General features: G+C 36.3%; 1 protein-coding gene across 7 annotated transcripts in view; it reads right to left on the reverse strand.

Annotated features, from left to right (window-relative positions):
- Positions 1-23,814, reverse strand: part of EXOC6 (exocyst complex component 6) — a 230,532-nt gene that overhangs the window by 36,054 nt on the left and 170,664 nt on the right. For 6 of the 7 annotated variants that reach the window (XM_057735489.1, XM_057735487.1, XM_057735486.1 and 3 more), the window contains one exon: positions 12,525-12,666. In XM_057735489.1, the coding sequence (XP_057591472.1) occupies positions 12,525-12,666 (142 nt within the window). Of the gene's footprint in view, positions 1-3,438; positions 3,665-12,524; positions 12,667-23,814 lie in introns of those variants that run through there. The other variant, XM_057735491.1, reaches the window with a different exon arrangement.

The raw sequence follows: 23,814 nt of genomic DNA on the forward strand, positions 1-23,814 counted from the left end.
CCTAGTGGTCTCCAACCAAGGCTGTAAATGTTAGCTCAGTTTCTACCATCAACATATATACATATACATCACATAAAGACTTCCTATAACACAGAGAGACTTACTTTATATGTCAGGCATAAGAAAATCAGCTCAATTTCAATTATACTTCGATTATTATCCACTTAATCTTTCAGAATTTTTCTACACTGAAAATAATCTGTCATTTTTCTTCTCTCTCAGTTCCTATTTAAGATACTATAGTTTAACAAGCCCCATGACTTTGCATTAAACCAAAGAGCTCAGTGTCAAAATTATCATAGTATCATAAATTTATGCAGCACTTTATAGCTAACAAAGCACTTTCTCACATACTGTCTTCTTTGATCATCATATTAACTTATCTTAGTAAACAGGGCATACAGATGATGGATTACAAAATCTTACAACTAGAAGAGACACCCCCTTTGAAATATCTCCAACAGTTCTCTGAAGGCTCAGTTTAAAAGTCACCACGTTCTTCATTTTATAGGGCAGAAAAAGTAAAATTGAAGTGATTTGCCCAGGATGACATAGCTAATTCAGATTTTCTGACATTCAATTCACTGATCCAGAATCTGATTAAGTATTCAGCCTCTCACCTTTTATACCATCTCTTCTAAGAACCTAACCAATATGGAAGTGAAATTCACTAGTTTATAGCTCTCAGGTCTTTTTCTCAAATGTTTTTTAGGGGTAAGAGGCTTCATATTTTTCCTTTCCTTCTTTAAAATTCAAATGCAGTCAATCCTGTTGTTTTTACCTTCTACAGTGTCTTGAGTCTGAATCTGTCTCTACTTTGTTCAAGCAATTATCATTTCTTGCTTGAATTACTAAAATACACTCCTATCTGGCCTCTCTGCTTCTCATGTGCCACCTCTCCATCCACTTCTCCCAGTACGATTTACATAAGATGTAAATGTGATTTGTGCCACTTCATAGTTTAACACCTTTCAATGGTTCCCCATCACCTTCACAATAAAGCAGGACAAGTAAGGTCCTTTATAACCTGGCCTTTGTCTATCTCTCTAGCCTCATCTCTAACCACTTCCCTAGAGGCACCTTAAACTCCTTCCATTCCAAACCACCTGCACTTCCTTGTATATGCCACAGTCTTTTTCCAAGTACCTTTGATCCTTCTGCCTGGAGCATCCTTCCTCCTCTCTTCCATTGGGTAACTCTTATCCTTCCATTCAATCTACATCTTCCGTGTAAGACTTCCATTACCCTGCAGACTAGGTTAGGTCCCTCCTGTGTGATCTCACTGCAACTCCTGTACACAGACTACCTATACTACCCATTTTGCTACCTTATAATTATTTATCTGTCTGGGTTTTCCCACCAGACCATGAACTCCCTGAGGGCAGGAAATGTACTTCCATTTTTACATCCCTATCACCTAATACAATGCCTGACACATAATGAGTAGGCAATGAAAATTTCTTAAATGAATGAAGGAAAACTGAACATATGAACAAATTCTAAGGGGATGCCATCCAATCATGGTAATTGATACTTTTTCTAGCTTATTGATTAGATCTAGCATGATGCTGTCCAACAGAACTTTCTTCAATAGAAATGTTCTATATCTGAGCTGAAATGAACTTTTAGTTCTATTTAATTTTAATAGTTGCATATGACTATTGACAGTGTAAATTTAAAACATTCTGTGCATATTTAGTGTATTTATTTCAAAATAATTGGGGCTGGGTGAGAAAACGCCAAATGTTTCCTTCAGCCAAAACTAAATTGTGAGTTCTTCCACTAAACACGAAGCTCATAGGAAACAGAGATTTTTTATTTTTACCTTTACGTACTCTGTGCCTGGTGTATAAGAGATAGTCAGTAAATGTGCTGAATGAATGAATAATAATACAAATAATTCACTTATACTAATATTGTACCAATAATTCTAGAGGTAGATTTCAATCTTTGAACTTTTTAAAGAATTGATGACTAAATTTTGGAATCCCTTTGTCTTCAGATTCCTTCTTGGTTCATCCAGATTCTCATTTTATGTATATGATCTGTTGTATTTTGGAGTTTCTTTTTTCTCCCTTGGGTCAACTTTTTATTATTTTTATTTAATAATACCTACTTCCTAACATATCTTTGCCTTTGTCATTCACTCATGCCATTAAGAGCATTTTTTAAAATAAATTTATTTATTTATTTACTTATTTTATTGGCTGTGTTGGGTCTTTTTTGCTGTGCGCGGGCTTTCTTTTAGTTGTGATAAGTGGGGGCTACTCTTCGTTCTGGTGCACAGGCTCCTCACTGCTGTGGCTTCTCTTGTTGTAGAGCATGGGCTCTAGGCACGTGGGCTTCAGTAGTTGCAGCACATGGGCTCAATAGTTGTGGCTCACGGGCTCTAAAGCACAGGCTCAACAGTTGTGGCACACGGGCTTAGTTGCTCTGCAGCATGTGGGATCTTCTTGGAGCAGGGATTGAACCCATGTCCCCTGCATTGGCAGGTGGATTCTTAATCACTGCGCCACCTAGAAAGCCCCCATTAAGAGTATTTTTAAAAAACACACATTGATCCTGGTCTTTCAATAAGATATTTAAAAATAATTTCCAGGCTAAGTTTTTTTTTTTTTTTTTTTAAAGAAAGTCATAACCTTTGGGGATTTTTCTCTTAGTACCTCCAACTTGACCATTTCTTTCTTTCTTTTTTTTAATAAATTTATTTATTTATTTATTTATTGGCTGTGTTAGGTCTTTCTTGCTGCACGCAGGCTTTCTCTAGTTGCCTTGTGGTGTGTGGGCTTCTCAATGCAATGGTTTCTCTTGTGGAGCACAGGCTCTAGGTGCATGGGCTTCAGTAGTTGCAGCAGGCGGGCTCAACGGTTGTAGCTCACGGGCTGTAGAGCACAGGCTCAGTAGTTGTGGCTCACGAGCTTTGTTGCTCTGCAGCATGTGGGATCTTCCCAGACCAGGGCTCAAATCTGTGTCCCCTGCATTGGCAGACAGATTCATAACCATTGCACCACTAGGGAAGTCCATGACCAATTCTTTTTAAAAACAAAATAACTTCATGATCTATTCACTTCCTCTTATTTTTTGCTAGAACATGGAACAATTCCAAATTTAAAAATACTCTAAAATAAGATTAGAGAGCGAGGTAGACAGGGAGGTGTCACCTTATTGGGAAGGTAAAATTTTGCTGTATCAGTCTAACTGGGAAGATGATAAGACTGAATTAATTTAGATGAAACTGTTAGCAAAAAATAATATATGCTGTAGAAGCTATGATTAGAATGACAATTAAAGAAACTTTCAAATTGGCAATCTATGAAGTTTTTTTTTTAAAGATTTATTGATCGACTTTTTTTTTTGGCTGCATTGGCTCTTCATTGCTCTGTGAGGGCTTTCTCTAGTTGTGGCGGGTGGGGGCCACTCTTCATTGTGGTGCCCAGGCTTCTCATTGAGGTGACTTCTCTTGTTGTGGAGCACAGGCTCTAGGTGCGTGGGCTTCAGTACTTTCGGCTCGAGGGTTCAGCAGCTGTGGCACACGGGCTTAGTTTCATGTGGGATCTTCCCAGACCAGGTACTAAACCTGTCTCCCCTGCATTGGCAGGCGGATTCTTAACCACTGCGCCACCAGGGAAGTCCCAATCTATGAAGTTTTAAGAGAACAGAGTATCTATAGGCAAAAACATGAATTATTTGTAAGTATAACAAAACTTCAAGTAAGAAAATATGCCCTTCCTGCCCTTAGAATCAGATGTACAGAGTTTGTATGGGGGCAACAAAGATGGCTAAGAAGTCAGGCTATAAGTATTTATCTTGGCATGAAAATATGAACCTCTGAAATTAAATGCAGAGGGACTAAGTCCTTGAACAATCTTATCCTAGACAAACAGTTAACTTTACTGTAAGGTGGATTATTTGGAAAACATCTACACAAGGTAGGAAGACTTGTCAGGAGGTGGGGGGAAGGGGAAGAAAGAGTGTCCATAGAGTCAGAAGAGTAAACAGATCAAAAGATTGCAAAACGGGTGAGGAGGCTAGCCTAAATAAAGTCTCAAGACTTCGCCTGTGGATGTCAAGGCAAGGACATATAAAATGGAATAATTCCATAACTAAATAAATGACTGAATATAAATAAAAACAGTTTGCATATTGAAGAGATTTCTCATAATTCCATTTCTTGCCCGATCTGAAGATTTAGAGTGGCTAGTTAGAACCCAAAATTTTGGCTAGGCAAAGTATTCTATGTGGACCAGATGTGTCATTAAAAGGGATGACAAAGAGCACCACCTAGTGGTTTTTCTGGTGGTAAAGAACGCATGCCTGGGAGTCCAGGGTCTTGTTAAGAATTCTTGACTGTTATACTTATATTCTGTTACAAGTGGTTGGTAGCCGTGGAATGCAAGCCTCTAAATCAACTGCCCCTCTACATTCATCACCCCACTCTTATGTACGGTAGTATCTATTCCTCTCCTTTTCTTGGAAAAGGAGCAAAGTAGCCTAAATTTGATACCTAAATGCCATTAAAACCAGGAACAAATTCAAGTAGGTAAATAATATAATAGCATCCAGCTTACTTAAAGAAAAAAAAAAAGATACTGAAATACCCTCTTATACCATCGACATGATTTTCCCTGAATACTTTTATTTTGGAGTACGAACCTTTTTCAAGGCTAGAATTAGAGGCCCTAGGTTCACAGCCATCCACATACAAAAAAAATCTATGGAGACTTTTTTTTTGAGGTGGACTAAGCCTTTATCCAAACGAAAAAAGACCAAGGCCTTCAAACCTAGAGATTCACCTATTTCTCAATAACTCATCACTGAAAAAGGTACCAGTGCTCTCCAACCCGCAGCTTTTCTAGCGCTTATGAATTTAGGATGTTAGACTCTTAGAAGCTGATAACCTCAACTAGGTATTTGTGTAGACTATATGAAAAAGTACATCCTAGACCTATTCTGGGTACTTCAAATCCTTCTGATTGCCTGATGCTTTGGCAATGTTATTTTCTTAGGGATGTGAAGGATTTCTGAGATACCTTTATAGGCACTTAAGAGGACACTTTTAATTTTTCCTGTCTACAGTTGCATTTGTAAACTGCCTTATATTGGGACCCAGTATATAAGAGGTGTTTAATGAAACAAAAGCACACACATAGATTTAGAGCATCAGCTTCCTGCCAAGCTTGGCAAATGCTTCTCCAACTAAGAAGTGATTTCTCTTGAACTTATACAAAATCTGTAACAGGATCAAAGCTTTCAGAGGGGGCTACATTTGCAATTCCAAATGGATGCTTTCCTGACTTCTCCAACAACACAGTTATAGTAGTACTATTGGTTATGGTCAAGTTAACCAAAAATATCTACTTCATTCATGCGTAAGCCCTACCTAATATTCTCAACCGATTCAACTTTTTATCTAAATTAGGCCTGCTTCTTATACTCTTTCACAGTACCATCTACTTTTCTAGAATTTAACAACTTGTAATCATGTTTATTAGAGCAGTCATATGATGAACGCCTCCCCACTGGGCCTAAACCCCAAGAGGGCTAGGACCTGTCCTGTTTTGTTTTCCACTGTATCCCCCAAATGCCAAGTACTTGGTAGATAGGAAGGCATTAACTAATGTATGACTCTCAAGTGCCAACACTCTTCTTCGCCTTAAATTTTACTACTTCTGAATCCTAGTATATATCTTGGAAATTATCAATTACAAATCCGGTATTTCACAGGAAAAATTGAGGCTTTTCGATTGTTAAATGGTTCATCCAAAGCTACTTGCCCAAATACAGGCAGATCCAGGACTAGGATGATGGTCTCAACTTCCTGACATATGCTCAGACCATCTTAAGACTAATTTGAAAGCACTTAAGAAAAAATTTGTATATCGGTTCACATGATTCCATCCCTGAACTCAGACATTTCATTAAGTTTGACCTAGTGTGGGTTAAAAAAGAAAGACAAGAGAAAAAGATCTAAAGAAGAAAGACCAAAAGGAGAGTGAAAATAATTCCATAAGAAAACAGTAAAGAAATTATGACTGTTTAGTTCAGAACAGATGAAGTTAAAGGGTCATTTAGACATAGTCATCAAATATGTGAAGAATTTTTATAAATGATCAGTTATGTCTATACTAAGAAGTTGAATGGTCTTGAATAAAAGCACAGTAGCATCAATTGGCCTTAACTCTTTTTTAAAAAGAAGCAGCATTTTATGTACATATGTATGTATGTATGTATGTATGTATGTATGTATGTATGTATGGCTGTGCTGCGAGGTATGCAGGATCTTAGTTCCCCCGACCAGGTATCGAACCCGTGCACCCTGCAGTGTAAGTGCAGAGTCTTAACCACTGGATCTCCAGGGAAGTCCTTGGCCTTAATTTTTTGATAACAAAGTTAGGAGAACTCTAGAAAAGCAAATGTAGATGATAGAGGCTTCCTGATTTGTTAATTTGTTCATTTATGCAACAAATACTCTATGAGCATAGCATTCTGCACTGGGTACTGGCAATTATAAATTCTATGTTGAATTTAATTTACCATAGATAATTAAATCTCTTCTCTTTCCTCTCTCCTCTTCACCTTTCTCTCCTTTTCTTTCTTTTTCTCCCTCTTCATACCACCCACCCCAACTATGGGATGCATTCTTGGGTCTTTTCTACTATGTAAGTCTCTGATTCTAACCACCTAAATCGTAACAAATTTACCCATTCACTAATTTTATGTATTCCCTCCTCCAAAATGTCTGAAAGCCATCCTCTTCTCTTCATTCCCACTGCTCAAAGTCAAGCTCTTTCTATCCTTCACAGGAAGAAGTTCAACAGCCTTTTAACAGGCCTTTCTACTTGCAGTATCTCTCTCATTTCAGTTCAATTTCCACATGACACAGAGTTAACTCTCTATAATAAAGATTTCATTATATCATGGTTCTGATTAAAAAGCTTCAATGGATCTCTACTGCTTATTAAATAAAGTCCAAGCATTCAGAAGTCTAACTTTTTTCAGCTGTATCTTTCAACACCTTCAATCATGCATCTTGTAGTTTAGCTACACAAGACTGTAGAAGATTCCCTAAGCATTCTCTCATCACAGTGCTTTTGCCTATGCCATTCCCTCTGCTCAGAATGCCCTTCCTTGCTTTTGATGAAACCTTACTCATCCTTTAAGACTCAAATTTCACTTCTATGATAGTCAATCTTTTCAACCCCATGGCATATAGAATTAATTGCTCCCTCTCTACAAGTAGCATACACTTCTATAAAGAATTTATGTTTTATTACAGTTGTTTACATGTCTTTTTCCTCCCCATCCAGTATATGAAATCTGTGAAGCCTGATTCATCCTTGATTTTCCAGTAATAACAGGTAATAGGTTCCCATTAAACATCTGAATAAATGAATCTTCCCTACAAATCAATTGCCTCTATGTGGAAAAAATTCAGTTACACACTGAAATTTGAGCTCAAGCCAGTTTAACTCATAAGTACATATGCTACAAGGAATACCAGGGAAAAGGGCACAAATACATTATTTGAAAAAATAAGTGAGCACACAGATGGATCAGTGCTAATTCTTTCACCACCAGAAAAAATAAAACAAAAACAAAAACTAAAAGCACATGGCTGAATAATATGAGAAACTGAATTATTCCTAACTTTCTATCTCCCAAACTTCAGCTGGTTGTGCTATTTGTTTCCACCTGCAGACTGACATTTTAAGGCCTAGGAAATATATGCATAAAGTTTTTACAAAGTAATGAAGATGGAAAAATAATCAAATCAAATAAAAGGAAAATTTAATTTAGAATAAAGGCCATTCCTGATACTTATATTTGATATTAACCTCTTATTGCTTAAATTCTTTGACTTAAGCCTTTCTTGAGATGCCCAGGATCTTTGGTGGTTTATGATATCTAGTTCTTGATCTCTGCTATCTGATTTCCTTGGATTCTGGATTTCTTACTAGCATAAAACAGACTAGTAGGATTTTATGTTAATCCTGTAAACCAGTCACAGACTTTTAAGTAATAGTTTCTGAGCCTCTTGAAGGGAAAGTAATTACTGTGAATCCATATGGGTTTGTGAAAAATCAGAGTGGTAACATCTTCTTCTTTGAAAAAATAATTAGACTGGTAGATGAAGAAAATTCAATGGCCATTATTATCCCTATATACCAGCAAGGCATCTGGCAAAGCCACTCATACCTTTGAATTATGATTTAGATTCAAAACTATCAGTTAGATTCAACTAGGGAATTAGCAAATGGCTGAAGAAATCTAAAGATACCCACAAGATTTTGAATAATGAATCTAAGTCAATATGAACAGATAGACCCATGTAACGTTGTGGTCCTCAAACTTTATTGTGCATCAATATCACCTAAAAGGCCTATTCAAAAAGAAATTGCTATGTCCTGTGCCCAGAATTCATAATTCAGCAGGTGGGGTTCAAGAATGCACATTGCTAATAAGTTCCCAGATGATACTGTTGCTGCTCATCTGGGAACCATGTTTCGAGAATCACTGATGTTCTATATATGAGGATATAAATAGGTTTTGTTCAGTATTTTGCTAATGACCTTGTTAAATAAAAGTATGATTACAAATCTGCAGATGATACTAAATTTTGATATAAAAAGGTCTCAATAGGCTAGTTGTGGGACAAATCTTAAAATAAATTTAACAGGGATAATCTTAAAATCCTAAAACAAAAACTAATTACACAAGTATAAGAAAAAGCTTGACAATCACACACAAAAAAGAGAAAGATGAAGAGATTTTAGAACACTACGGCTTCAATGATTCGAGAGTATACTCTTGTAACCAAAAAAGGTAATAACAGCTTGGACTTTACTAATAAAGTACAAAATATGGAACAATGTTCGATAGTCCAATTACATATTATACTGATCCCACCACGAGAGTATACTCTTGTAACCAAAAAAGGTAATAATAGCTTGGACTTTACTAATAAAGTACAAAATATGGAACAATGTTCGATAGTCCAATTACATATTATACTGATCCCACCACACCTTGGTATCTCTGTATTCAATTCTGGGTATCAGACATGAAACAGAAGACAGTCAAACCAGTTTGTTCAAAGAAGAGCTTTGGATCTAAAATCATATCACATGAGAACAGTAAGAGGGATTGTTTATGTCTGGGATTCAGAAGATTCAGAAAGATATAAGAGCAGTTTTCATATATTGGCTTGTGGATGAAGACTTGGTTTTCTGTGTATGAACCTAAGCAGAATGGCCACATATAGTCATCAGACTACTTACTATACACAGGTTCTCAGCTGAGGAGAGCAGTGGGGAGGGAGTAACAGCTGAAATCTGGTTCACATTTTACTTGGTAAGTCATGTGCCTTGACGGGGGAGTCCAACTGGAAAAGGGGTAAACGTTTTTCTAATTCATACAAAGGGGAGAACAATGGAGGACTTTTTCCTCTCCGTGGGAATACCTTTTCTAATTTGCACAAAGGCACAATACAGACTAGTGGTGACTCTCGCCCTAAGGCAGAACTAGGTCCATTAGGGGAAGTTTAGAGAAAACGATTTCAGCTCAATGTAAGAAATTGATAGAGTAATATATTAAATGGAAACTCATTTTCTGAAGAGTAGTTAATCTCCCAAATTAAATATTCAAGGAATAGCTGGACAACTACTTGACAGGGTTATTTTAAAGTGTTTCAAAGCAGAGGAGTATTTGAGTGTGTATTACCAGGCAAATGGTGAAACAATGATCATTTAGCTTCTAGGATTCTACATCTGAACTACCTGCCTATTTTCTCCATATCCCAGTTGATTCCTAAGGCATCCAGATTCCTTTTCTTCACAAATTTACCATACATTCTAGCCTCCCTCTTACCTAGCCAAATTCCTTTTCCTGTTACCCTTTCTTCTCCTTTCTCTGCCCCAATATGCAGAAAGCATACACACGGCATTAATACTGAAAATAAACTTTGCATTTTAAAAAATTGCTTAAAAACAATTAAAAAACAATTAACAGATTAACAAACAAACAAAAACACTATTTAAAATAGGGATGAAGGGAATTCCCTGACCCAGAGGTTAGGACTCCATGCTTCCACTACAGGGGGCACCAGTTCAATCTCCTGGCTGGGGAACAAAGACCCTGCAAGCTATGCAGCGCAGCCAAAAAAAAAAGGGGGGGATGAAAACTAAAATTCTCTGACCATATTATTAGAGAAAGCTAAGTTTCATTTTGAAGTGATTTACGTATCAATCACTAAAATTGGGGAGTGGACAATTCTTTTGCACCAGAAAGAGAGTGGAGTAAACATGAAAAATGTAATGTCAGGGAATTCCCTGGCGGTCCAGCGGTTAGGACTCGAAGCTTCCAATGCCAGGGGCCCAGGTTTGAATCCTGGTTGGGGAATTAAGATCCTGGCCAAAGAGGGGGGAAAGTGTAATGTCAACTTTTGTTCAGTGAGCACCAAATGCCTGCTACGGTATGAGTCATAATTAAGTGATAGCTGATAAGGATTAAGGAACAGAGCCAACCACAGGCATAATCTTATTGGAAGCTGAGTTATCTTCTTTGGTTTGTCTCTGAGTCCTGGTTTCTCCCTTTCCATATCTGTAGTAACAGAACCTTGGCCCCCATTAGGCTAGGGCTTATCCCTCTTGCACCTGACCCCAGACATCTTTAACTGAGTTATACTTCATACTTAGGTATAATCCCTTCCAAGAGATTAATCTTTTAAGAAATCATCAACATTTTAAAAGGAGCCTTCAGTAACCCCACCCAAATAAATAACCAAAGGGAGAAACTGTTCTGTGATGGGACAGAGAGGCAAAGTTTTGTGTTTTATGTGCCTTTCTCTAAGTATAGTTAGGCTTGCTCTTCATGGAGAGGTAAGAGAACAGAGAAAAGATGTAGGTACCTGAAGATGCCTAACCAAACAGTAATTTCCATTTTTGAACAAAAGAATCTAATTGAAAAGACACAACCAAGAGCCAATAAAGGGTTCAACCACCCAATTATTTTGAAACGCCTCAAGCAATATTTATATAAAATGTTTACTTAAGCATTATCATACTGAAATAATATCATAAGACAAATGTTTTTTTCTTTAGGTGTGTGGCATTGCTTGTGGGATCTTAGGTCCCTACCAGGGATCGAACCTGGGTCCTCAGCAATGAAATTACAGAGTTCTAACCACTGGACCGCCAGGGAATTCCCTCCTAAGACAGCTTTTAAAGAACTTTAAAAAATCAGTTTCAAATTATTTGTAGAATGGATTAACAATTACTTTGAGTTAGAAACATTTTAAAAAGTGCCTTTTGGTAAATATTTTTGTAAATACAAGATAAATATCATTTTGTAAACGATAATTTTGAGAAAGAAATATAATAAAGGTGTTCTAATTAGAGAAAATTAGAAATGCTTTTTAGGAAAAGAAAATGAATTCTTCTCTTCCCTAGGGAAAAACTATTTTTCTTTTGCTTTGTAGATTAGTATTTCTCTTTTTTTGAAGGCAATAGATGGATTTCTTAAAACTTTCCATTCCTTTTTTTGTGTAATAAACAACTGATCTTGATCAAAGAGCCTATAATAATTATTCTTTTGAATATAAATTATGTCTTTTCTAGCAGAATGCCTTATACACAGAAGCAAATATTTATTACTTGTTGAAAAAGAATCTGTCACTCCTGCTTCAGTTGCAAGTCACTGACATTTAATTTTCTAAAGTCTTTCACAGAGAATATATTATTGTAAAATTTGCCCAAATATTTTATAATCCTTCTTGTGCCCCACTGATTTTCAATTTATTAACAGTGGTGCCTGACTAAACTGTCAACCAAGGATTTTCATCATTTAATTAGTGCACCATTCATTTGAAAGTAATGCTTAAAAACTGTTCCATAAACTCATGTCCTATAAGGGTAATAAAACCTACATCTAGAAGCATATATAACAAGGCTAATAACTAAGTAGCACATCCAATTTTTAACATGACTAGCTAATGTCAGCATTAGATTATGGAATCTGCTAACCTTGTCACCTAAAAAAAATAAAGTGAAAAATAATGGCAAAGGTAAAGACTTGAGAAATTCTTTGGGAAAAAGAATCAAAGCTTCAGAATATAAAAGAAGCTTCACTTGGAATGCAGGGTCCTAAGATTATTAAGTTATTTATGGGAAAGTAAGAATGATAAACAGAATAATTTCATTCATTTGCTATAAACCTCAGGAGAGTCCTGGCAAGAAAACAGGAATGACCAGAAGAAGGAATAAAGGAAAAAAAATGAATCATAAATGAGTCATCTTTTTAATTATCCAGTTTGGATTGTCACTTTAGTGCCTCTCTAGAGGCCCTGAATGTGAAACAGAGATATTTTTCTCTTCTTGGAAGGAAGCTGCTTCTAAGGCTGCCGAAAGTTTAGCTGAATCAGGCCTCTTCCATCCTTTATGAATTACCCTACTATACATACCACTTTTTCATATAATGTAAATATAGATTCCTAGAAATGCATCAGATTTAATCAATAAGATACTTACATTCACACTGTATGACATCTAAGTTAAATTGCTGAACGGCTCCCATGCTTATCTGTTTTAATTCACTGTCCAGCAGCATCTGCATTAAGGATGTTGACAGATGCTGGCAGGCTGACATGCAAGCAGTCTGGGCAACTTTCCCCTGTTTAAAACAAATATTCAAACCAAAAAATAAACAAACAAACACAGAAATATATCATAAAGTATCACTAAAAGTTACACACATGGCATTTTTTGTTGTTGTTGTTCGGCAGAACAGTAATTATTGGCCTTTCTGTATTCTGAGTGGCTGTCTATTAGCATAGGAATTGAAAGTAATATTCTGCTGACTTGTCCTTTTTTTTTTTTATTTTTTTAATTTTTTTTGTGACTTGTCCTTCTTAAGATATAAATATCATTAAAGCTCTAACTCCATGCAGAAAAATTAAAGTGCAAGTTTAAAATCCATTAATTATTATTTCAGAAGTCCTGAAATGCCTCAAGTATTTTTTTAAAATGCACATTAAAATATGACATTTGTGACATAAAATAACTGTTATGTTGATGGAACATTTCATTCATAGAATGCTCTTTCAGCTTTCCTTTATATAATTAACCAAGCCAAGAATTAAAGAAATTAACAAAGTGTAATTTATTATAATTTAAACTATACCTAACAAACTTTATAATGTATACTTTGATATGTACGTAATCTGTAAAATATACTTTATAAAATATACTTTGAGTCATTAACTCCTTACTTCTTATAGGAACACTAGTTTGTAGCACAGCTTCAATTAGGAGGGAAAAAAAGAAGCTTGCATACCAATATGATTTCACAATCATCTACAGATCTTTGTTTAGTTTTAAAAATCATCTGATAATTTAGAAATACGTAGTTAAGTGAGCTACAAATATCTGTGGTTGTCTTTTAGTATATACATCACCATATTTTCTACTATAACCAGCTCCTAAAGCTCTACATGAATTTTGACTGATAGCCTTGATTCAGGCTATATTTTCTTTAAAATGATAAAAATAATTTAAAATGTTTAGCTTTTAGATTACATAGCTGAATCACAATATAATACTGCTTTTAGTATAAACTGATCTTTTAAGTAGGCTTTTTATTTCAACTAGAAGTTTACAATAAAATATTACAAAATTCTTTCAGCTAAAGTTTTCCAGTGTAATACTGCTCCTAGTATGGCTATCTCCAACCCACAATTATGTCATCTGGTGATGGATTGACTCCTATGATAGGATTCAAAGATCTACGAATAGGGTTAGAAATGATGACTTTTGGAAGATGTGCCATGTTTTGCCTCATTTGCATTAACAAATATTTACCCAGTGATATTTGATAATTACATATTTTTTTTCTACTTATCACAAAGGTCAATAAAGCTACAAAATCATGAAAATCTTCCAAATATAAATGCTATAATATATTGGTACAAAAATGTTTACACAGGGTTGATCTGTTAGAAAAGTAAGAATGAACATAAATATATTTTCAAGATGTTTACTAGAACAGTTGTTCATTAAATTACACATTTAAAGTCAGACTAGAAACAAGCAACTTTTATGAATCTTTTATGAGTCTTTAGTATTTAGACACTATGCACAGTGGAAAAACTGTGCATCTGAAATGGAATGCCAATATCTAAATCAAAAACTTGAGAGATAAAAGCTGATGCAAACAATATATTTGACAGATACTGATGAACTGCCAAAAAGGAATGTAACAAACAATGCAAAACCCAGCATGCTTCAGGATCCCCGAACCCAAGGGGAATTCGTCTAGGAGACATGCAGTTCCATTCCCTAAGCAGAATAAACTCCATATGAATGAGGGGCAGGAGGGGGAGAGACAGAAAAAGAAGAAATCAATGCCATGTAATTTAATTACAACGTAATAGGCTTGAGAATACTTAATGGAAATGTCATTTTGACCAAATGGAACAACCAGTGCATTTTAGTTTAATGTAGTTCTCCATCAAATCAGCTCCATGTCCTACTTGTTGCCACTACAATGTACTAACTGCAAAAGCAGATTAATAAATTGCCAAAACAATTATTCTTACATTTAGTTCATAAACAGACACACTGCATAATGTTAATGGCATTCTTTTAAGGTGATCTCTAAATTTTAACATCAGTTCAGATGCTACAAATGACTGTGTAGCAATAGTAGTGGAGCCAAAATGATGGTACTAGTACAAAAATTCAAGCAATTTCATAAACTTGGTGGATATAAATAATGAAAACTTAGGTAATGGAAACATAGGTAATGAGTACACACACGCTCACATGCGTTTAGCTTTTTGTTTAAATAACATATGTAATAATAAAATCCTAAGATAAAATTTCCTTTGATTATACATATTAGATACAGGCTTATTGTTCTCAAAGACAGAAGTTTAAAATATTTGTAAAATAGTCAAATGAAAAAGTCTTCCTTTTCATAGCTCAAAATTAATATCAAATGTTCAAATCTTTTAAATATATGTTATATTCTATAAGATCATACTTTTTAAAATGTCTACTTCCTGACTATAAAATGTGAACAAATATTCTTAAATTTTATCTATTACTTATTTTGAGACAGAAAATTTTTATGTTCCAGAAACTTGCACACCCCAAAGACATCTTTGGCAATTCATTTTTCATGCCTGTAGCCTTTGGTACACTTTTGCATAACCAAAACAGTCCTTTCTGAACACTGTTTTCCTGTTACTGTTGATGTTTTTAACACTGTATCACTTTCTAGAGCAAAAATAATCTAAGTATTTTTACAACTATCTTTAAAAACTGGGCTTTTTCAATAGAGATGCTCTGGTTTTTAACATTACAACCAACAAAGCCATAATTAAGTGAAGTGGCTGAAAAAACATAGCACATTTAATATCAAGCACGTAGAAATTTCTGCTGCCCTCATCTGAAAAATTAACTGCAACTATTGCTAACATTCTCTTTCTCTTTAACAACATAAATTTCAGTAAGTAAGTAAAAACACTAGCCAGACTTTTTAAGGTAACTACTTTTTTTACCCTGCTCTAACATTTTGCTGAAAAACAACTTGCAAAGAGAGAAAACCCTCGGACAAACTTCTTATATTTCAAAGGAACTTGTAAAAGAGAATCTGCTGACATATCAGATCCTTTTTGCATTACCCAAAAGCTTTTCTTCTAAGAACAATTGTGGTAAAGAGACATTTGGCTCCTAGGAAATTCCCAAAGGGTCAACCATATGCATCCTTCCATGGCACCTTCACAGTGCTGCTTTCTAGATCCATGTCTCAAAAGCAGCTTTCATCATTTACTTGTGTGTCAGTCAATATGATTTATGGACTGCATTCAACAAAGTCAAAGCATATAGAATGAGAAATATGACTACAATCTGCTAATTTGTTTTGTATTGAGCCACTTAAGAGTCTAAGACCTGATGTCAGACTGAGACTAGCAACACAATTAACCAGTCGGTGACAGATTCATCCATCCTCCCTGCCAGGTTGTGCCAATCAAAGACAGCATGAGACGACATTTTGTGAAATCAGTAAGAAAACTCATTCTCTAAGTAACCTATGCGAGACCTTGATTGACACTTTTTGAATTTAGTTTGTGGAACACAGACACACTTTACCCAATAGTCCCTCACTGCAAGCTGTGAAATAAGGCTTTTAATGCCAATCACAGGAACAATAAACCACAAACCACCAACCCTCACTTTAAAAGGAATCAAGAAAACACATCTGCTTGTATGTCAAGCCAAATTTTCAAAATAATTTACTATTATAGATTAGGCTAAAGATACTGTTTCCTTTAAAACATCATAAAATGACATGGTAACCAAAATATAACACATTTTATTAGATTATACCTCAAAACTGTTTTGGTTTCAAAGTAATGTTTTGATAGATCTACTCTCATATAATAGTAGGAGAAATACAGAATACTTAAAAACTAATTTCACACATTTAAATTTTCATTTGAAGTTTTCATTTCTATCTCACCATTCTCTTATTTCAAAGACCTAATAAAAAAAGGAAGGTTTGATTTCAATAGTAATTATTTGAAAGCATTTTTCAATGCTGCTTTCATTCTCTCAAATACGTTTAACATAAAAATGTGCTCTTAAAATCACAACCATTCTTTCTGCGTTGGTCTACTTTCCTTAATGATCCCAGGAGAGTCCATTTTCCTTTATTTATATCCCCACAAAAGATCAACTTTGCACAAAAAGCTACTTTTTATTTAAGTTAAAAAAATATATAGACTCAGAAATATTATGCGCTGTATTTATTATTCTTTAAATTGATAACAGGTTTTGTTTTAAAACTTTATGTAACTCTGTCAGGAAGAACTGGAAAACTTAAATAAAATCATGGTCAATGTGAATATTAAATCTAACATTGGTAAGCGAATTTATTAATTCCAATTCTATATGGCTTTTTAAAGTTAAGCTATTAATTTTTTAAGCTATTTAAATAAAAACAGTAAAATACTGCTATATTATTCAAACATATTATCTCCCAGTTTGCTGCATGAATTTCAGTTACTTGAGACTGAAATAGCCTTTTCAGAGGGAAGACAAAAGAGGAAAGGAAGTATTTTGATGAATTGGTCAGTCTCCTAAAGAGCTACAATTTTTCCCCTTTTAAAACACATAGTCCAAAAGAGTGAAGTCTTTCATCAAATATGGAGTAAACACTAAAATTAGAAATAAATTATTAATTGAAAAATGATGCCTAGTTGAAAAGTAGACATTTTAATTTAAGAAATCTAGTATTCTTTTTATTTTACATAAGAATCACTAATTTAAATTTTACTATATGAAACTACATTGAGTCAAATGTAAAGAATGTTATTAAATCAGGAAAAAAACATACCTAAAACATGAAAATTTCCCCAAGGTGATTTCACAAATGCACAGATTCCTTTATCTGGTAAGATAGGTTTTAATCTATTTTCTGGCTGAACATGCTATATAATACTGAAATGTCTCCGATTCCCAATAATACAGAATGAATGCATTATAAAGGTTTAAAAAACAGGATGAATTCCTTTAGTGAGTTTTTTGTTTGTTTGTTTAAGCTCTGTATTGGAATATAATTGCTTTACACTGTTGTGCCAGTTTTTGCTGTACAACAAAGTGAATCGGCTGTATCTATACATATAATCCAATAACCCCTCCCTCCCACGACTCCTTCCCACGACTCCTTCCCACCCTCCCTATCTCAGCCCTCTAAGTCATCACTCATCGAGTTGATCTCCCTATGTCATGCAGCAACTTCCCACTAGCTATCTATTTTACATTTGGTAGTGTATATGTGTCAATGCTACTCTCTCATTTCATCCCAGCTTCCCCTTCACCCCCCTCCCCTCAACCCCATGTCCTCAAGTCCATTCTCTACATCTGCATCTTTATTCTTGCCCCGTCACTGGGTTCATCAGTACCATTTTTTTAGATTCCATATATATGAGTTAGCATACAGTATTTGTTTTTCTCTTTCTGGCTTACTTCGCTCTGTATGACAGTCTCCATCCACTCACTACAAATAACTTAATTTCATTCCTTTCTATGGCTGAGTAATATTCCATTGTGTATATGTGCCACATCTTCTTTATCCATTCATCTGTTGATAGGCATTTAGGTTGCTTCCATGTCCTGGCTACTGTAAACAGTGCTACAGTGAACATTGTGATACATGTTTCTTTTTGGATTATGGTTTTCTCTGGGTATATGCCCAGGAGTGGGATTGCTGGGTCATATGGTAGTTCCATTTTTAGTTTTTTAAGGAACCTCCATACTGTTTTCCATAGTGGCAGTACCAATTTACATTCCCATCAACAGTGTAGGAGGGTTCCCTTTTCTCCGCACCCTCTCCAGCATTTATTGTTTCTAGATTTTTTGATGATGGCCATTCTGACTGGTGTGAGGTGATACCTCATTGCAGCTTTGACTTGCAATTCTGATTAGTGATGTTGAGCATCTTTTCATGTGTTTGTTAGCTATCCGTATGTCTTCTTTGGAGAAATGTCTATTTAGGTCTTCTGCCCATTTGTGGATTGGGTTGCTTGTTTTTTTGATACAGAGCTGCATGAGCTGCCTGTATATTGTGGAGATTAATCCTTTGTCAGTTGCTTTGCTGGCAAATATTTTCTTCCATTCTGAGGGTTGGTTGTCTTCCTGTCTTGTTTATGGTTTCTTTTGCTATGCAAAAGCTTTTAAGTTTCATTAGGTCCCATTTGTTTATTCTTGATTTTATTTCCATGATTCTAGGAGGTGGGTCAAAAAGGATCTTGCTTTGATTTATGTCATAGAGTGTTCTGCCTATGTTTTCCTCTAACAGTTTTATAGTGTCTGGCCTTACATTTACCTCTTTATTCCATTTTTGAGTTTGTTTTTGTGTATGGTATTAAGAAGTGTTCTAATTTCATTCTTTTACATGTAGCTGTCCAATCTTCCCAGCACCCACTTATCGAAGACGCTGTCTTTTTTCCATTGTATATTCTTGCCTCCTCTGTCAAAGATAAGGTGCCCATATGTTTAGTGAGTTTTAATAACTTTAACACTATCCTGAAGACAGAGTTTTGAGATTATGCCCCCCAAATTCATAGGTCTATCAAAACATATTTACTTTAACATCCCTAACATTCTCTAAAATACCTCCTTTACACTTTTATATTCCTCTCATACTCTTTTCTGTCCGCATTTAAGTAGCTCTAGCCCCGCAAACTGGTTATCACATCAGTTAACCACAATTCCCATAGTCAATTATAAATTCCCTTTCTCCCCTCTTAGGCTTTTCTCCTGTTAACAATTCTCAATCACAAGGATATGAGACATAAAATAAACGCTTGCTCTTGGGAGGGACACACACACACATATTCACACACACGGATTAAATAAAACAGAAGTATTGCAAAGTTGGCGGAAAAAAACCCAAGCTGGGAAAACTTCAGGACACTTGTAATATATGGCACATTTCTATTTCATGCCTTATCCCAGCTTCCTTATCCCAGCCATATGTCTCACCAAACTTTGGTGGCCTTTTCCTTTTTTTAAACAATCTTTTGAACATGGCCTTAGATGACATGTAACACCCATATTTTTAGCTTTCTACAAGTATCATTGTTGCTGTCACAGCAGTCCCATGATATCTTCAAACTCCTCCTAACATTAGTAGGCAGAAAGAATGCAAGGACAAGTAAAGCAGTGAAAGCCTAGAAGAGATCAAGGTTTTGAAGCTACTGATTACACCAGAAATCTAGATTAAATGGTGAAAGCTGCATGCGCTCTTGTCCAAAATAGCAAAAGAGGATGCTAGTTTGTGCTATGTAGGAACTGACAGATTTTTTTCCTACCTCTAAAATCTATTTGATAACAGCAATTTGGGCAATTAGGTACATGTTTAAATAGGAAAGCAATAAAATATCAAGTATATAACTTTCTCACTTGGCAAATGCAAGAAATGCAAGAGAAGCTAAGGATGAGCTGTAAGCTTCCACATGGTGACTGCATACAATGCTCAAACCACAAGAATTAAGATTGAAAAACTGAAGTATCCCAGGAACTGTTATTAAAGCAACAGCTCTGTCATAGCAGTCATAGGTTCATTTTTTTACATAAGCATCCAGCTCAGAGTATTAGGGTTATAAAACCATTAAAACGTACTATTTCATAACCCCCATATGACTTAAAATTTACAAGTAAGTTAGCAGAATCACTAATAGGTTAGACAACATAGATTGTTTCTGAAACAGGAGGGAAGGGGACAGGGCACAACCTTTAAAAGAATGACATAGCTCGAGGACACGACATAAACTGATTAAACCAAACAGGTCCAAGATGGTAGATGACTTCCATTAGACCTTGAGCCTCAGTATATGCTCACTGTAAAGCATCAGCAAGCTAAATGGCACACCCACAGGCGCCATGACAGTTCCAAGGCCAACCATGAGGGTCAAAAAGTGGGCAGTGGCCCAATTCCTGGAAATCCCCACCCCTTCCCCAAAATAGCTGGAATACTCCTCCCACTCATTATCCTATGAAATTACCCACCCCTATAAAAACTGATAACCCATATCCTGGGGCCTTTCTCACCTTCTGAGATGGCTCACACTCTGTCTGTGGAGTGTGTTTCTCTCTAAATAAATCCACTTCTTACCTATCATTTTGTCTCTCACTGAATTCTTTCTGTGATGATACATCAAGAACCTGAGCTTCAAGTCCTGAGACCAGGTATGTGATCTCAGTTAAAAGACTGTGGGTTCAAGTCCCAATCTGGGTTTTGGCTGGGTTCGAGTCCTAGTCCATGGGTTCAAGTTCCAATCTGAGTTACACAGTTTCATTTCCACATGATTATTAGCAAAATAGACAAATGTCACCCAAGCCAACTGACTCTCTTATTAATATACGTAGGTAGGTGGCTGATACTTTATAAACATAGCCATACATATATAAACAAAGCACAGAGCAGGCCTCTGTCATTCAAGGATTTATGTTTAGGTTTCAACCTTTTAAGAATGACTCTGAGAGTCCAGTACAAGTAGGGCCTCATTTGCTGAGGCACACATCTGAATTACATGCTCTGCGAAACAGGTATCCACTTACCACTTTTTTTCTAAAGACATTCAACAATACTTTGAAAGTGAAAAATTGTGGGAAGACATTCAGGAGCCTTTCTGAAACCTTGAAAATGTTAAAGTATGTGGGCCGAGCGATGGGATTCAGAATGTCCTGCTTGAGCAGTGGAGGAGCTAAGGGTGCGGGGCATGGAGACTAATATCACCCTGTTTGGCCCTGAAGGATGGCTGGTTAGCCAAAGACAGGTAAGATTTCTCAGAGAAGGAACAACCTAAGACAGGCACAGCCGCAGAGGGGCCAACAGGGGTGGTGCATAGAGCCTTCCTTATATCACCCTGTTTGGCCCTGGAGGATGACTGGTTAGCCAGAGACGGGTAAGATTCCTCAAGGGAGGAACAACCTAAGACAGGCACAGTCGCAGAGGGGCCAACAGGGGTGGGGCACAGACCCCCAATATCTGAGAGAGGTCTCCTGCCCCCAGGGCTGTTTTGCTCTCCAGGCCCAGCTCAAATCCACACCTGCTCAACTGGGACCCAGGAAGCAAAGATAATTGCCTCAGTCATGTGAGGCCTTTGATTGTTTATGGGTGTAACCTGAGAATGTTAGCCGAAGAACTCAATAAAAGCAACCTGGGATGAGTCAGCAGGGCTCTTGATCCAAGAGGTCTTGAGCCCCCCGGTCCCACTTTTCTCTTCAGTCTGTGTCTGTGTCTTCTTCAAGCTTGCGGCACCCATCACTCACCTCGAATCGCCAAGCTGGTCTCGGCAAAAAATAAGTAGGTCAGCTGCCCCCTCTTATTTCCAAACAGACAAAGGCTTTAAATCTCAATGCTACCATCTACCACACCAATTTTCATAAGAGGTAGAAAGATTTAAAACATGACAGCTTCCCTACAAGGCCTAAAGTCTCCTGAATGAAAGAAAATGATTAAAATGTTGTTGCTTATCTTCTGAATTCCTGCCCTATGTGCAATATTCATCTAAACACGCACCTTTGTTGGGACTTGACTAATGCTAAGTCTAATTTCTTTACTTTTTGTATTATGGTACCTTGCATACGTTTTTTTGAGTATCTATCAGCACCTTGGCCTGCTGCATTTTATCTTTTCTACCTGGCCTGCATGCAAACATTCTGTAAATATGAATGCACCAAAGCTATTCTACCTCTCCCATCAGCTCTATCCTCACCCCTAGCCATTCCTGTCTGTTCCATACAGGGAAGGGGAAAAACAAAGTACAGGCTCTTTAGCATCACCAGATCCTGGCTTGCACAGGAAACTCTGACTCCAACATCTTTCCCTAACATCTCCTTTCTTTCTCTTCAGGGGATCTGACCTCTTTTCGCTATCTTTACCCGCTCACAATAAAACATAATTTCAACTCAAACAAGCTCTTATCCACATATTTTAGTCTCTTTTCTCCCCCCCATGTCAACTTTTGCCTATTTAACTCAAGGGGGTAGGAGAAGAGAACTACCTTCCATTTTCATTTTTCTTTTTTTTTCTATTGCATAATAGAGGTTAAAGAGGAAGATAATATTGGCATTCCCAGAACTTATTCCTATCTGCAAAAACTCAAGTAACTTTCTAAACATGAATTCTCTGTTGCCATCTGGTAGTGAAACTGCTAGATGGTACATTTTCATTTATTTTTTAATTTATTAATTCTTTATTTATTTATTGGCTGTGTTGGGTCTTCATTGCTGCACACGGGCTTTCTCTAGTTGCTGCGAGCGAGGGCTACTCTTCATTGTGGTGTGTGGGCTCCTCATTGTAGTGGCTTCTCTTGTTGCGAAGCAAGGGCTCTCGGTGCATGGGCTTCAATAGTTGTGGCACACGGGCTCAATAGTTGTGGCTCATGGGCTCTAGAGCACAGGCTCAACAGTTGTGGCGCACAGGCTTAGCTGCTCCACGGCATGTGGAATCTTCCCAGAGCAGGGCTCGAACCAGTGTCCCCCGCATTGGCAGGCAGATTCTTAACCACTGCGTCACCTAGGAAGTCCCACTTTCATTTATTTTTAACACTGAATCTTCCTGTTCAAAATGATCCTTTGCTCATAAAGCCTGAATCAATGATGTAGTCTATTTCATCTATAGTCATTAAAGAGTAAAGTTATGGGATATTTGTAAGTGTGCACATGCATGTATGTACTAATACTGTGTGTGTGTGTATAGGCTAGGAAGAGTCCACTTTAATTATTTCTGTTTATATCTCCCTGATCTGCTATTTATAGGTCAGTCTTGTAGTTCTCTCATAACCCACTGGCTTCCTACTAAAACTCCCATGCTGTTTCCTTCTAAAAGGCCTCTATTACTACTACGTCTTCCAGCTATGCCCTGACTAAGAACAATTTAAAATACTGTTTTCTACAACCTCTGACAGCAGGGAAATATTTAAGTATGCTATGCTATATACACACATAAGACACATAAGACTTACAAGCTTATGAAATTAAATTTCTCACCAAGATTAGTCAGCATTTAACTAACAGAGACAGCAACTTAATACCTAAAAAGATTAAAGTTATAAAATTCAAATATATTCATTTTCAACTAAAAAGCAAGACTTTTTTTTGCAATTAATTTCCAGCAGTGACAATCACTTGTTTTATTATATTATGAAAAAGCTTAAAAATTATAAATTCTACTTCTAATAATGCCAATTCTTTCTAAATTTCTCAGGCACATTTATCTAAAAGTGATCCCAAAATCTATCCCTCC

Source organism: Hippopotamus amphibius, chromosome 5 (assembly GCF_030028045.1).
Source record: "Hippopotamus amphibius kiboko isolate mHipAmp2 chromosome 5, mHipAmp2.hap2, whole genome shotgun sequence".
In the NCBI taxonomy this organism is placed as follows: Eukaryota; Metazoa; Chordata; class Mammalia; order Artiodactyla; family Hippopotamidae; genus Hippopotamus; species Hippopotamus amphibius.